This window comes from Anastrepha ludens, chromosome 5, assembly GCF_028408465.1.
Source record: "Anastrepha ludens isolate Willacy chromosome 5, idAnaLude1.1, whole genome shotgun sequence".
Classification (NCBI taxonomy): Eukaryota; Metazoa; Arthropoda; class Insecta; order Diptera; family Tephritidae; genus Anastrepha; species Anastrepha ludens.
The window spans coordinates 104,660,868-104,677,038 of NC_071501.1; the positions used below are offsets into that span (position 1 = coordinate 104,660,868).

Sequence of the window (16,171 nt, forward strand, 5' to 3'; positions counted from 1 at the left end):
GTAACATTTACTCAGATCAGATAAAGAAATTCACGATAAGGTCACGCCAAACCCTAATTTTTGTCTTCATTTTCAATAATAAGCAGGTAACATTTTCATGAATTTCAATATAAAAAAAGGGCGAAGGCCGAAAATCTATTCATGAATTGTATTACAATTTATGGGAATATTTGCTCAGATGGAAATCCCCAATATTTGCTTACAAGGAAATTCACGATGAGGCCCAATAGGTGCAGTCTCAAGGACAATAGAATACCCCATAAGCTAACTTCAATACCAAATTGTTGTCATAATTTTCAATAATAATCAGGTAATCCTTCCATGAATTCCATTGTTATGCAATTTATGGTAATATTTGCTCAGGTCAGATAAGGAGATTCTCGATGAGGCCACTCTCAAGGACAATAGAATAGCAGGTTGGGCCTTCTGAAGCGAAATCGTGAAAGTAACCTTAATAACCTAGGTTGAGTTTTATCTTATATCACCAACACAATCTCAGTTTTGTTGTAAGCAAACCGGTGTTACACTAGTCGCATCAGCAAATCAGCTAATTCCTTCAAAATCGCTGAGAGTCGGTAAACGGTCTGATGTTAGCCACACCCTCCGAATTCTTTTCACGGCTATCACTTTGTGTACATATGAAGCTGAATCAAATGCCTCGCTTGAAAATAGATAAAATATTTAATTACAGTTCAGGTGGTATCGCATCATTTTAATATCTGGTAGCATCACAAAAAATTATAAAACCAATAAAGATGCAGAAATAATCGGAAAAGAGATTCAATTAAATTAAATATCGTTGGAAAGTCTTATGAACGAAACGCAAAACATATTTATTAAAAATTGGTTTGCTTCGAATTAATGGCCACCAATACAAATTTTATAACGCGGCTTACAAAATACATATAAAGAAATAAATATGCGATAAATGCAATAACACGCAAGAAAAATATGAAACTTTAAGTACTAACTACAATATGTACGCGTAATGCAGTTTATAAAATGAAATAAAAATAAATTTAAACATTTTAAGGAAATTTAAACTTAAGTTATAGCTTTTGAATGATCAATGGAAAATTGCACTTGCTACGTGAAAATAATTTTAAAGGAACCAAATATTTGCAATAAAGTTTTTGAAATAACTTATGATAATGGATTGCAATCTTACTTATTCGCCGAATTGAAAATTATTTGTAAGTACGTACACACATACACGTACAAAATTATTCACACAACCACTAATTTTTCATTCGATAAGCTGTATCTTGCGAAAAAAATTAATGCAGTTAAAAATGTTGTTCTAGGAAAAATACACAAATTTATTGTTTATTTAAAACTAATATAAACATAACAAAACTTTACTCCACGAATGAAAAATTAATAAAAATCACTGATTTCTTCATATTTTAAGTGACAAAATTATTCACATAATTCAATTTCACAAATAAAACATTAAGTTCAATGAAAATTTAATATTTAGTAGGCATTCCTTTTTGCCTGATGACTTAATTGGCACAGAGTTACCTAATTTTTTAGTCACATTTGGCCACAAATTTCGCCATTCCAGTTGGTGGAGTACCTCCTTTAGTTGGGTTTTATTTATTTATTTAATCAAAAAACAAGAGGCTTACAGACTATTACATAGTTAGATACAAGTTAAGACCTTATGACAAGATTCCTATAAGTAACTTCTTAAAAGTAAACTTAGAGTAAGAGAAATGAAAGACTAAGGAAGAAGAAGAAGCATTAAATTGAGCTTGCGGCCTTCTAAAAGGAGCATTCTTTCCATAAACAGTTTTAACAATATCCACAAAAACAGTTCATTACAACGGAGAATGCGTGAGGGAACATTAAAATTAATTTTATTGGGAAGATACGGACAATCTATTGAGCCCGCACAAATATCCAAGACAAAACATATCGATAACAGAACACGCCTAGACTCTAAGGACATTCGATTTATTAATAAGCAACGAGCCTGATAAGACGAAATAGGATCAACGAATTTCGTCGAACGCAAAGCAAAACGCACAAAAGGGCTCTGAACAGCCTCTAATCTATTAATATAGACTGCATGACACGGTCTCCAAACGAATATTCTAACCTGGACCGAACTAAGGACGAGTACAACAGTTTGAGAGTATGGGGGTCAGGAAACGAAGAACTATTTCGAGGAGTAAAGGCTGTCATTGCGAACGATTTAGAAATTATAAAGTTGATGTGGGTGGTGAAGTTGAGCTTTGGGTCAAAATAAACACCCAGGTCCTTTAATTCACTAATTGACTTTAACGGCGAGTTCGAGATGTAGTAAGCTGCATACGAAGTATGGTGACATTTACTAATGTTTAGGCACAAACCATTACGAACCACACCAACTATATAAGTTATTCAACTCACACTGAAGAATAGATGAATCTTCTGGACATTTATTTTCATAATAGATTTTTAGATCATCCGCGTATAGAAGAAAATTATACAATGAAAAACAGGAAGAAATATCGTTAATGAAGAGGATAAATAGTAGCGGACCCTAGGTCCACTACCTTGAGGAACACCAGAGGAAGCAATAAAAGAATAAGACGACCCATTATCAAGTCAAACGACGCAGTGCCTATTATTGAGGTAGGAAATTAACCACTTAAAAAATTGAGAGTGAAAGCCGAAAAGCTCAAGTTTGGCAATTAATATTGGGTGAGATACCCTATCAAAAGCCTTAGAGAAATCTGTTTAGATCGCATCCAAACAGTCCTCCGTAAATACAGCTTAATTTGTTAATGTAGATCTGCAGTTTAACAGCAAAGTATATTTTGTCTTTGACTATATACTCCAATAATTTCGAAACTGTAGATAGTTTGGAAATCGGCCTAAAATTTTCAATATTATTTTTATTGCCGCCTTTAAGAATAGTTATGTTAATTTTAGCCACACGTCTACCGAGACGTGAGACTCTGGTGGCGTTGGAAGTATGTGAGGATTGTGATCGATGATCTTACGCACATCGTGGGCAGTATGCTTGGGGTCATTATCTTGTTGAAAATAAAATTTATTTCCAATACAGACTCTTTGCGCACTTTCATGCAAGTATTCCTTCAAAATATTAAGGTAATGTGATTTATCCAAAATATCATCAATAAATACAAGATTACCCACGGCTACCGTTGACATATGTACATCCCCACACCATTACATCCCCACCACCATGATTCATCGAATTCGATATTTTGTTTTCTCCAGACTCGAATCTTTCCATCCGACTCTTCTTCCATGTTGAACTCTCTCTCGTCGCTAAAAATGACGTTGCTCCAGAAATGAAGTGACTTATTTTTATATGCCTTTGCGAACTCTATCCTTTTATTTTTATGAACTTTGCTGATGAGTGGTTTCCTTCGAGCCATTCGCGTGTATACCCGGCACGTTTGCGAACTGTTTTTGGATGGATTTATTTTTTAACCTCTTCAAGAACTTCTTCCACTTGCGTTGATGTAATTTTTTGATTCATTTTATTATATGGCGTTCATCACTGAGGGTCAATTTGCGAAGTCTTTCCGTATGAGCTCGGCTCTTAAGATTTGTTACCCCTTTGAAGCGTTTTGTTATGTTATAAATAGTAAAACGACTTCGATTCGCCGTTTGACCGATTTCTGCACATGATTTGCCCTCATTATGCATATATGAAATTATATTTCTTTCAGCTTTTCAGTAGCGTCTGCTTGTTTCCGACCCAAGATGTATTAATAACGCAAAAGCAATACTTGGAATGACCAAATAAGTTGAGTTTCGAATGATCATATTCATAACGGAATCATATTCATAGAAAAATGAAATCAGTTAAAACTTAAAATTCATACTTTGTGTGAATAATTTTTTCCCTCGAAAATATGAGGATTGGTATGATTTTCGGGCGAGCGTCGCTGAGGACGAGAGGTATTGGAGTGCGCAGTAAAGAAAATAAATACGTTGAACGTTATACAAACTAAGGCTTTATTTAACACAAGAAAAAATTTTCATAAAATCAAAAACGAATTTCACTTCTACTTAACGAAGTAATGACGTCATCTTTCGTCTTATCAGATTCAAAGTAACATTCGTCAGAACTGTCACTATCTAACGTATCATCTCTAAATCGCTTAGCCATCGTGTTTAGGATAAAATATATAAAAGCCTACTGGTTCCTCTGGCAGTGAAATTCGTTCTGACCCTACCGTCGTCTCACATCGTAAGTTTATATTATAAGGAAGATAAGACTTCATCGCTAATGGCCCCTAAGGTCTTTGAATGCAAACGCGACTCTTATACTATAGGTGTAGGCGTATCATATAACGGCTTGGGCGGCTATATGCCGACACTCGTCCCCAAATATTAAATATTTTATTTACGGAGTAAAGTTTTCTTATGTTTATGTTAGTTTTAAATAAACAATAAATTTGTGTATTTTTCTTAGAACAACATTTTTTCTCAAGATACAGGTTATCGAATGGCAAACTAGTGGTTGTGTGAATAATTTTGCCCGAGTGTGAATATATATTGTATAAAACAAATGTACTTATACACATGTAATTGACGCGTACACCTTTTTGGGTGTTTGGCCAAGCTTCTCTTTTCATTTGCGTGTCCGCCTAGATGTTTTCCAGAAATGAGGGTACCTATAGTTTTCCGCTGCCTCCGAACGGCTGATGGAGCTTTTTTCATGGCAGAAATAGAATCGGAGGTTTGCCATTGCTGTGGAGGGTCGCTTAGAAGCAACTATTTCTATCAATTGGTGTTTCGTGCCCGGGATTTCTAGCCTGTGCACTTTCGAATGGTAGTCCCAATCTGTCGCATATACAAGTAAATATAGTAATATTTGTATCGATTGAGTGTACGAGATATGAAACTAAAAAGGACTAAATGCCATAATCGGAGTCCAACCACCACCCAGAGCAGATGAAGAGCTTTAGCTGCCCCGAGAGACGCGCGTAACCTTGGCGCAATCACGTTCTGGATACGGCAGCAGGTTAAACTTCTACTTATCCAGAATTGACGTCGACATACTAATCATATTTTTAAGATATGAAGGCGCCCCGCACGATACTAACCATCTTTTCACATGCCCCATCAAACCCACTTATCTAACACCCCTCTCCCTTTGAACCAACCGGTCGAAATAGCAAGTTTTCTGCTAGACGAAGACGACCGGCAATCTACAGTGCAGTTTAGTAAGTTGCTACCACAACAACAAGATCAAAATCACGAAAAAGAATGCATCGGTTTTCAAAAGGTGCCACCTTCTATATTCGTGCGCCATGGCCATATGATGTGCATTGCGAACTCCCCGAAGTATTACATAAGAAAAGTGAGCAATTATATCTGCCGTTATATATGCGGTATAAATCGCAATTTTCCATTTTTTAGCCTATTTGAACTGCGCGCCAAGGAAACTTGTCGATTCTTACTAGTTTTGCGTTCTTGTACTTTTTGTGATATTTGCCTCTGTTAGAGCTAAGGGGGAAATTTCTTTACTGGTTTTTACTGGAAAAGTACGAGTAAAAACTTATTTTATATCGTTCTTGGATACATCTTTTGGCCTGCAATCTTATTTTCAAATTAGAAATTCAGTAAAAGGAGGATCGACCGCTATTAGACAATTTTTTTGTATTGTTTTGATGCTTCGCGAAATAACTAAACTCATATCAACATTTATATGTACGGGCATGCGGCATACTCGATTACAGATTAAATTATATTAATTAAATTAATATTAATATATATCATACATATACATATATATATATTCATACATAATGGGCGTTTACACCCTTCATTGGCTATTTGGCCGAGCTTCTCTCTCTGTTTGTGATGTGCGTCGTGATGTTTCTATGCAAATGGAAGGACATATGTACAGTTTTAGGGCACCTCCGAATATCAAATGGTTTTTTATGAGGAGCTTTTCATAGCATAAACACACACGGAGGTTTCTCGTTGTCTTCCGAGGGGCGACTGCTATTAGAAAAAACCTTTTTGGTATTTTATGTCCGGGTTCGAAACCACGGGCTACTGAATGGTAGTCACGCACCAACCCATTCGACCATCTAATATTACAATAATTAATTAAATTAATACATATATTAAAAACAAGCATTGGATTCCCCATCCACCTATATTTCTAATAGGTTTAATGAATAAACAGAAGAGAGACCTTATCACCGCCAGTATAAAATTTGGCTTTTGTTGCGCTTCTAATCGCCTTGATAAGATAGTAGTCCTTACTTCCAAACAGATAAGAGCCGATACCATCTGATAATGAAATTTCAAAGGAAAAACGAAGACTTAATTAAAATTAGTAAACAAATAAACTAAATAAAAGCATCCAATTTTATTTAAAAAAGTTAAATTATCGTGCATAAAATTTAGTACTATCAGTTGTGGACTAATCTTCAAAGTAGTTAGTTAGTATGGCATTTGGTCGCTCAGTACTTATTATTCCGGTTCTTTTTTGCCAATGCATTCTGGGCTTAGCCGAACCGGAAACTTTAGTATGTGGACGTGTTGTGGGAGGTGTTTCGGCAGCTACTGATGCAGCGCCTTACATTGTTTCGCTTCAAGCGGGAAGTGTACACTACTGCGCCGGTAGCATTTTAAATGCGAATTGGGTGGTCACGGCTGCCCATTGTCTTACTTCAAAGTCGCAAGTATTGAGCAGTACACTGGTCGCAGGCAGTAACGATGTTACGGGCACTGCAAGCACCACACAAAAACGTGCGATCACCTCCTATGTGGTGCACAGTCTTTACACTGGCGGCATAGCACCCTACGACATCGGTCTCGTGTACACTGCAACAGCTTTTCAATGGACCAGTGCAGTGAAGCCAGTCACGTTGCCATCATCTGGAGTAGTTCCAACAGGAAGTGCAGATTTATATGGCTGGGGTTCGACATCAACTACAACAGTACCATCTTATCCCACTATGCTACAAGTGGCCAAGAATATACCCATTATTAGTGAATCCGCATGTGTGAGTGCACTAGGAACCAAAGGTGCTGATGTTCATTCAACGAATATATGCACTGGGCCACTATCTGGAGGCATTGGAATTTGTACATCTGACTCGGGTGGTCCCTTGGTTCAAACATCGAACGGTGAAACTATTCTAATTGGCATTGTTTCATGGGGAAAGATACCATGTGGTCAACCTAATTCGCCATCAGTGTACGTGCAAATATCTGACTTCATTTCATGGATTTCTTCCAACCAGTAAATAAAATAGTCGAGCCAATATTCAGGAAATTAAATGATGTAATAAAGATATAACGAAAATGAACGCATTTGTGAACGCTCTAAAGCGCATTGCATTTTTTACCTAAGAGCAGACAAGTTTTTTGCATTTATAGATTTGTTTAATGTTTATTTATACAAGCTGGTATTATCCATAGTGTAATCAGGTGTCCACCGTAGCCGAATGAGTTGGTGCATGACTACCATTCGGGAGAGTGTAGGTTTGAATCTCCGTGCATGAAACACCAAAATGAAGAAGGTTTTTCTAACAGCGGTCGTCCCTCAGCAGATAATAACACTTCGCCAAGTGAATTTCTGCCATGAGAAAGCTCCTCATTAAATACCATTTGGCATTCGGAGGCGGCTTAAAGCTGTAGCTTCCCGCCATTTGTGGAACCACATCAAGACCAAGAGACGTACGGTACAAATAGGAGGAGGAGCTCGGCCAAACACCTAACAGAATTGTACGCGCCAATTAACTATTTTTATGTTTTAATCAGGTGTAATGATATTTTATAAAGTGTACCAAGTAGCAATAACAACTGTTTTGGGTATGCAGAATTGGCAGTTAAACACAAGAATGATAGAATAAGATATTGTAAATGGAAGTACCTATTTGAAGAGGAAAAGTAAGCGAAAGCAATAGAAACTACCGAATGCGAAAAGGACTCTCTTGAGGACAACTTCCGACTACCAAGCTCGTTCGCCATGGACAGAAATAGGTGGTAATCACTTGGTGCGAGATCCGGACTATACGGTGGATGCAAAAGAACCTCCCATCCGAGCTCCCGGAGCTTCTGGCGCGTCACCAAAGATGTGTGTGGCCTGGCGTTGTCCTGATGGAAGACAATTCGGCCTCTGTTGATCAAAGATGGCCTCTTCTGCATGAGTGCTGCATTCAAGCGGTCCAGTTGTTGGCAGTACAGGTCCGAATTGAGCGTTTGGCCATAGGGGAGCAGCTCATAGTGGATGATTCCCTGCCAATCCAAGTTGCAATGCCAAGTTTTTTAATTTCAAATTAAAAATTTTTTTAAAAGCCAATTAAAGTTTTTTTAGTTCAAGTTAAATTTTTTTATAGGTCTATTTATAAGTTCGTGCGGTTTTACAACAGATGGCGTAACTTGATTATTATTCCATCGATCCACATTTCCAAACATTCATTGGAGAGCTACTGTCGTAAGGCACAAACGTCAGTATAAGTTTTTTATTTGAAGCGTAAACAACAATATTTTTACCACACTTGAAAATGTCGAATTTCGTGCCAAATAATGTGTTTTTGCGGGGAATTCTTCTTCATTATTTTAATATGAAGAAAAAAGCAGCCGAAAGTCATCGTATCTTGGTGGAAGTTTATGGTGAGCATGCTCTATCTGAGCGAACGTGCCAGAAGTGGTTTGCACGCTTTAAAAGTGGTGATTTTGGCTTGGAAGACGAAGAACGCGAGGGTGCGCCGCCAAAGTTCATGGATACCGAATTGGAGGAATTGCTCGATCAAGATCCGGCTCAAACGCAAGAAGAGGTTGCAAAAACTTTGGGAGTTGATCAATCAACCATTTCCAAACGTTTAAAAGCCATGGGAATGATCCGAAAGGTAGGCCATTGGGTGCCGTATGAATTGAAGCCAAGAGACGTTGAACGCCGTTTTATGGCATGCGAACAACTGCTTCAACGGCACAAAAGAAAGGGTTTTTTGCATCGAATTGTGACTGGCGATGAAAAGTGGGTCCATTACGACAATCCAAAACGTCGGGCAACGTATGGATACCCTGGCCATGCTTCAACATCGACGTCGGCGCAGAATATTCATGGCCTGAAGGTTATGCTGTGTATCTGGTGGGACCAGCTGGGTGTTGTGTATTATGAGCTACTGAAACCGAATGAAACGATTACGGGGGATGTCTACCGACGACAATTGATGCGTTTGAGCCGAGCACTGCGAGAAAAACGGCCGCAATACGCCGATAGACACGACAAAGTTATTCTGCAACATGACAATGCTCGGCCACATGTTGCACAAGTGGTCAAAACATACTTAGAAACGCTCAAATGGGATGTCCTACCCCACCCGCCGTATAGTCATCAAATGGTTTTTTATGAGGAGCTTTTCATAGCATAAACACACACGGAGGTTTCTCGTTGTCTTCCGAGGGGCGACTGCTATTAGAAAAAACCTTTTTGGTATTTTATGTCCGGGTTCGAAACCACGGGCTACTGAATGGTAGTCACGCACCAACCCATTCGACCATCTAATATTACAATAATTAATTAAATTAATACATATATTAAAAACAAGCATTGGATTCCCCATCCACCTATATTTCTAATAGGTTTAATGAATAAACAGAAGAGAGACCTTATCACCGCCAGTATAAAATTTGGCTTTTGTTGCGCTTCTAATCGCCTTGATAAGATAGTAGTCCTTACTTCCAAACAGATAAGAGCCGATACCATCTGATAATGAAATTTCAAAGGAAAAACGAAGACTTAATTAAAATTAGTAAACAAATAAACTAAATAAAAGCATCCAATTTTATTTAAAAAAGTTAAATTATCGTGCATAAAATTTAGTACTATCAGTTGTGGACTAATCTTCAAAGTAGTTAGTTAGTATGGCATTTGGTCGCTCAGTACTTATTATTCCGGTTCTTTTTTGCCAATGCATTCTGGGCTTAGCCGAACCGGAAACTTTAGTATGTGGACGTGTTGTGGGAGGTGTTTCGGCAGCTACTGATGCAGCGCCTTACATTGTTTCGCTTCAAGCGGGAAGTGTACACTACTGCGCCGGTAGCATTTTAAATGCGAATTGGGTGGTCACGGCTGCCCATTGTCTTACTTCAAAGTCGCAAGTATTGAGCAGTACACTGGTCGCAGGCAGTAACGATGTTACGGGCACTGCAAGCACCACACAAAAACGTGCGATCACCTCCTATGTGGTGCACAGTCTTTACACTGGCGGCATAGCACCCTACGACATCGGTCTCGTGTACACTGCAACAGCTTTTCAATGGACCAGTGCAGTGAAGCCAGTCACGTTGCCATCATCTGGAGTAGTTCCAACAGGAAGTGCAGATTTATATGGCTGGGGTTCGACATCAACTACAACAGTACCATCTTATCCCACTATGCTACAAGTGGCCAAGAATATACCCATTATTAGTGAATCCGCATGTGTGAGTGCACTAGGAACCAAAGGTGCTGATGTTCATTCAACGAATATATGCACTGGGCCACTATCTGGAGGCATTGGAATTTGTACATCTGACTCGGGTGGTCCCTTGGTTCAAACATCGAACGGTGAAACTATTCTAATTGGCATTGTTTCATGGGGAAAGATACCATGTGGTCAACCTAATTCGCCATCAGTGTACGTGCAAATATCTGACTTCATTTCATGGATTTCTTCCAACCAGTAAATAAAATAGTCGAGCCAATATTCAGGAAATTAAATGATGTAATAAAGATATAACGAAAATGAACGCATTTGTGAACGCTCTAAAGCGCATTGCATTTTTTACCTAAGAGCAGACAAGTTTTTTGCATTTATAGATTTGTTTAATGTTTATTTATACAAGCTGGTATTATCCATAGTGTAATCAGGTGTCCACCGTAGCCGAATGAGTTGGTGCATGACTACCATTCGGGAGAGTGTAGGTTTGAATCTCCGTGCATGAAACACCAAAATGAAGAAGGTTTTTCTAACAGCGGTCGTCCCTCAGCAGATAATAACACTTCGCCAAGTGAATTTCTGCCATGAGAAAGCTCCTCATTAAATACCATTTGGCATTCGGAGGCGGCTTAAAGCTGTAGCTTCCCGCCATTTGTGGAACCACATCAAGACCAAGAGACGTACGGTACAAATAGGAGGAGGAGCTCGGCCAAACACCTAACAGAATTGTACGCGCCAATTAACTATTTTTATGTTTTAATCAGGTGTAATGATATTTTATAAAGTGTACCAAGTAGCAATAACAACTGTTTTGGGTATGCAGAATTGGCAGTTAAACACAAGAATGATAGAATAAGATATTGTAAATGGAAGTACCTATTTGAAGAGGAAAAGTAAGCGAAAGCAATAGAAACTACCGAATGCGAAAAGGACTCTCTTGAGGACAACTTCCGACTACCAAGCTCGTTCGCCATGGACAGAAATAGGTGGTAATCACTTGGTGCGAGATCCGGACTATACGGTGGATGCAAAAGAACCTCCCATCCGAGCTCCCGGAGCTTCTGGCGCGTCACCAAAGATGTGTGTGGCCTGGCGTTGTCCTGATGGAAGACAATTCGGCCTCTGTTGATCAAAGATGGCCTCTTCTGCATGAGTGCTGCATTCAAGCGGTCCAGTTGTTGGCAGTACAGGTCCGAATTGAGCGTTTGGCCATAGGGGAGCAGCTCATAGTGGATGATTCCCTGCCAATCCAAGTTGCAATGCCAAGTTTTTTAATTTCAAATTAAAAATTTTTTTAAAAGCCAATTAAAGTTTTTTTAGTTCAAGTTAAATTTTTTTATAGGTCTATTTATAAGTTCGTGCGGTTTTACAACAGATGGCGTAACTTGATTATTATTCCATCGATCCACATTTCCAAACATTCATTGGAGAGCTACTGTCGTAAGGCACAAACGTCAGTATAAGTTTTTTATTTGAAGCGTAAACAACAATATTTTTACCACACTTGAAAATGTCGAATTTCGTGCCAAATAATGTGTTTTTGCGGGGAATTCTTCTTCATTATTTTAATATGAAGAAAAAAGCAGCCGAAAGTCATCGTATCTTGGTGGAAGTTTATGGTGAGCATGCTCTATCTGAGCGAACGTGCCAGAAGTGGTTTGCACGCTTTAAAAGTGGTGATTTTGGCTTGGAAGACGAAGAACGCGAGGGTGCGCCGCCAAAGTTCATGGATACCGAATTGGAGGAATTGCTCGATCAAGATCCGGCTCAAACGCAAGAAGAGGTTGCAAAAACTTTGGGAGTTGATCAATCAACCATTTCCAAACGTTTAAAAGCCATGGGAATGATCCGAAAGGTAGGCCATTGGGTGCCGTATGAATTGAAGCCAAGAGACGTTGAACGCCGTTTTATGGCATGCGAACAACTGCTTCAACGGCACAAAAGAAAGGGTTTTTTGCATCGAATTGTGACTGGCGATGAAAAGTGGGTCCATTACGACAATCCAAAACGTCGGGCAACGTATGGATACCCTGGCCATGCTTCAACATCGACGTCGGCGCAGAATATTCATGGCCTGAAGGTTATGCTGTGTATCTGGTGGGACCAGCTGGGTGTTGTGTATTATGAGCTACTGAAACCGAATGAAACGATTACGGGGGATGTCTACCGACGACAATTGATGCGTTTGAGCCGAGCACTGCGAGAAAAACGGCCGCAATACGCCGATAGACACGACAAAGTTATTCTGCAACATGACAATGCTCGGCCACATGTTGCACAAGTGGTCAAAACATACTTAGAAACGCTCAAATGGGATGTCCTACCCCACCCGCTGTATAGTCCAGACCTTGCGCCATCCGATTACTATCTCTTCCGATCGATGCAACATGGCCTGGCTGACCAGCACTTCCGTAATTACGATGAAGTCAAAAAATGGATCGATTCGTGGATTGCGGCAAAACCGACCGAATTTTTCACAAAGGGAATCCGTGAATTGCCAGAAAGATGGGAAAAAGTAGTAGTAAGCGATGGACAATATTTTGAATATTAAATTTGTAACCATTTTACGTCAATAAAGTTTCAAATTTCGAAAAAAACCCGCACGAACTTATTCATAGTCCTATAAATTCAAATTAAAGATTTTTAATTTCAAATTAAAGTTTATTAATGTAAGCTTCTCATTAATGAAAAGCTCCTCATAAAAATATCTGCCGTTCGGAGTCGGCTTGAAACTGTAGGTCCCTCCATTTGTGGAACAACATCAAGACGCACACCACAAATAGGAGGAGGAGCCCGGCTCAGCACCTAAAAAGGGTGTACGCGCCAATTATATATACATATAATGTAATTTTGAATATTTACAATAAAAAATGAATACTAACTAGAATAAGAACCAAAATAAGTTAAATAAAGCAATTTGAACAAAGCACCCAATGCAGCGGTTGTTCTGCTACAGCCAGCGGTAGTTTCCTAGACATGTCAACGTAATAAAAGTTGCAATCAGTAGATGTAACAGTGGTCATTGATTCTTCAATAATCTGTTCCAAATTTTGATTATTTTGGCGATCGGCCAGCAAATTTCGTGCAGGCAATTTTATTTTTGAAAATACTCTTTCTATAGGATTTAAGGGGGAATATGGTGATAGAAAAATTAACGTATGATTAGTTTCACTAACTTTTTCGCGTACTTCTCGAGTTTTATGGATTCTGGCATTGTCCAGAGCCAACCATGCTTCTACGATGTTACTTTCAGCAAGTTTGTTAAATAGTCCGTCAAGAAATGTAATAAAAACATTTGAATTTACTGTTGAGTTAGAAATTACTTGAGAATGTACTATTTAAATTCACGGCTAAAATTAATGAAAAATGTCTTCCTCTTGTTGTTGGAACTATTACAATACATGGGCTGAAGTATTTATCCTCGATCGAGCTTTATTTCTGCGAAATTTAATTGAAACCGGATTCATCAATTAAAATTATTTTACCATGTGTTTGTCGAGCATTTTGTGAAAAATTTAGTGCATAATTTTTGAGTTGTTCGATTGTTCATTTAAACGGTCCAGGTTGATTGTGGCGGTTTTAATGTTATTTTATGTTATTTTTAAAGCTTTTAATGCATTAAATACCGGTGTTGTGGTTATGTTGACGTTTTTATTTTCAAAATTTTTTTTTTATATTTTCCAAAGTAATTGATAGATTTTCCTCAATTAATTTCTCCACATAGTTTAAAATCTTATCACTTAGTTTATCGTTTCTTTTTCCACCACGATTTCGTCGATCCATCCTTTTTATATCATACCTTCTAATTATAGAAGTGGCTATGTTTTTATTAATTCCAGCTAATTCTGCTGACTCTACAATAGGTTTACCTTCTTCATAGTATTTTATCAAAATCTTTTTTTTGTCAACACTCGTTTTAACATAATTTCCCCTGCTGTTTCTACAACGAAGAATAGGTAAGTTCTCTTCATTTTCTAACTTGCCATCATCAGTATCTTCTGTGACCTGCATTATTCACCGATAATGACGTTTATTTACCAGACTTGCTGTATTAGCTTCAACAGTTACTTCATGTGATGTATTGGTGTTCATTATCATAAACTTATTTAAGGATTTGAAGGATTTTGAATTTCAAATATTAATTTCAAAATAAGCAATAATTACACAACAAGAAAAGAAAAGTTTTATTGTGCGTTTACTGCGATTGCAATAAAAAGTTTTATTTTAAGATTACTGCAATTGCTAAATTGAATTCACTGAATATTTATAACTAGCTTTAACCCGCGGCCCCGCTCGCGTAGGAGTAGTTTTGAGGGATTTAGGATATGTATATAAAAGAATTACAAACAATAATTTCATAGAAAATAATTTTTTATTAATAACCCATGATTCAATTATACAAGGTTAAGTAAAGTTTGACAACTGATTTCGGATGCTACTTAATCCATTGATGCAATTTGGAAGCAAGGGAAAAAAGGGCATACGTTTATCCCCTTTCTGAAAATGTAGTAAAAAATTGAAAAAGGTCGTTGTAAGCCATAGAATAATTTTATGTTATTTTATAATTGGTACTTAATTATTTATATTTTTAACTTAACTATTCCCATGGATTTGTGTCATATATATATGTATTTTGACCATGCATCGGATTGGAATCTATATGTGCCACTTGTAAACCTACACTGAAGTAATAAATAAAACAAATAGTGGAAACTCTTAACAATTATTTTATTGAATGCTCATTGTTCTCTTCTTTTGTTTATTGCACCGGTTAAGATGCTTCATTCGAAAGTGAATCCGGCATTTAAAAAAAAAATCGTTTAACATCATCGCGTAAACTCACGTTTTCACTTAATGTGAACAATTTTTGTAAAAATGATATCCCACCTTAAAGCTCCCTGCCGATGAACTGGTTAAACGCTGATTCCAACATTTTAATTTTGTCCAAGAACTCGGTGCTTGGTTTAACTAATCCGCCCTTAGATAAAGTGTCAACCCAAGTAAATGTAGGCTCATTGCAGGAACAATCGGTCAACTTTAATTTGCGTATTATGTAACCGGCAATATATTCAATGGCATCTCCGTGTAAGCTATCAAAGTCAGCGTCCTCATTTAATGAATCGTTGGCGAAGAGACGTCTGAAACTATCTCATCTTCTGTTAGCAAACTTTGTAAAGTTTCTAAAGAAGTATCATTGAGACGGAACCAGTTAGTTTCGTCGGCCTCAACATTCCCACGATCAACTAATATTGAAGTATTTCGTGCTGTTAATAGAAAGCGTTAAGTTATTCAGAAATGAGTAATATATGCATTCATTCACCTAATAAATATCTTCGTAATCTATATTTAAATTCCATAGGACTAGGATTGTCATACAACCCGCCTTTGGCAAGCATCGCCCCGAAAAAATGCTCCAGTATATCACTATTTAATCGATAAGTCAGAATGTACTGAAAGCAGTACTTTACCTGAACATAACGATAAAGTCCCTGAGGGACTTGTTGCTTAGTTTTCACAGAACTTTCAATAGAATTGAAAGATGCGAAAGTCTAAGCAAAATGGAATAGGCAAAACAGTATTGCCTGCTAACTTTTTCAGCAAAAGTTTTAATTTCTACGCTTTTGAGTACTTTTTCTTTCGAATTTGCTCGGAAATAAAAAGTAGCTTTTCCAAGAGGACAACACGGATTTATTAAGTAGCTTCAAGATGGCTAACACAGGGTGAAAATTAGGCTACTTACATCACCTTTAATT

At 37.8% G+C, this 16,171-nt stretch overlaps 2 protein-coding genes across 2 annotated transcripts; both read left to right on the plus strand.

Moving 5' to 3' along the window:
• Positions 1-6,240: 6,240 nt before the first annotated feature.
• On the plus strand, positions 6,241-7,334 carry LOC128864405 (trypsin-like). Its single transcript, XM_054104043.1, has one exon. It carries the CDS (start codon positions 6,432-6,434, stop codon positions 7,233-7,235), a length of 804 nt encoding a protein of 267 aa, XP_053960018.1. The 5' UTR covers positions 6,241-6,431; the 3' UTR covers positions 7,236-7,334.
• A 2,342-nt stretch (positions 7,335-9,676) lies between these two features.
• On the plus strand, positions 9,677-10,764 carry LOC128864406 (trypsin-like). Its single transcript, XM_054104044.1, has one exon. The coding sequence runs from the start codon at positions 9,862-9,864 to the stop codon at positions 10,663-10,665; it is 804 nt and encodes a 267-aa protein (XP_053960019.1). The 5' UTR covers positions 9,677-9,861; the 3' UTR covers positions 10,666-10,764.
• Positions 10,765-16,171: the final 5,407 nt, after the last annotated feature.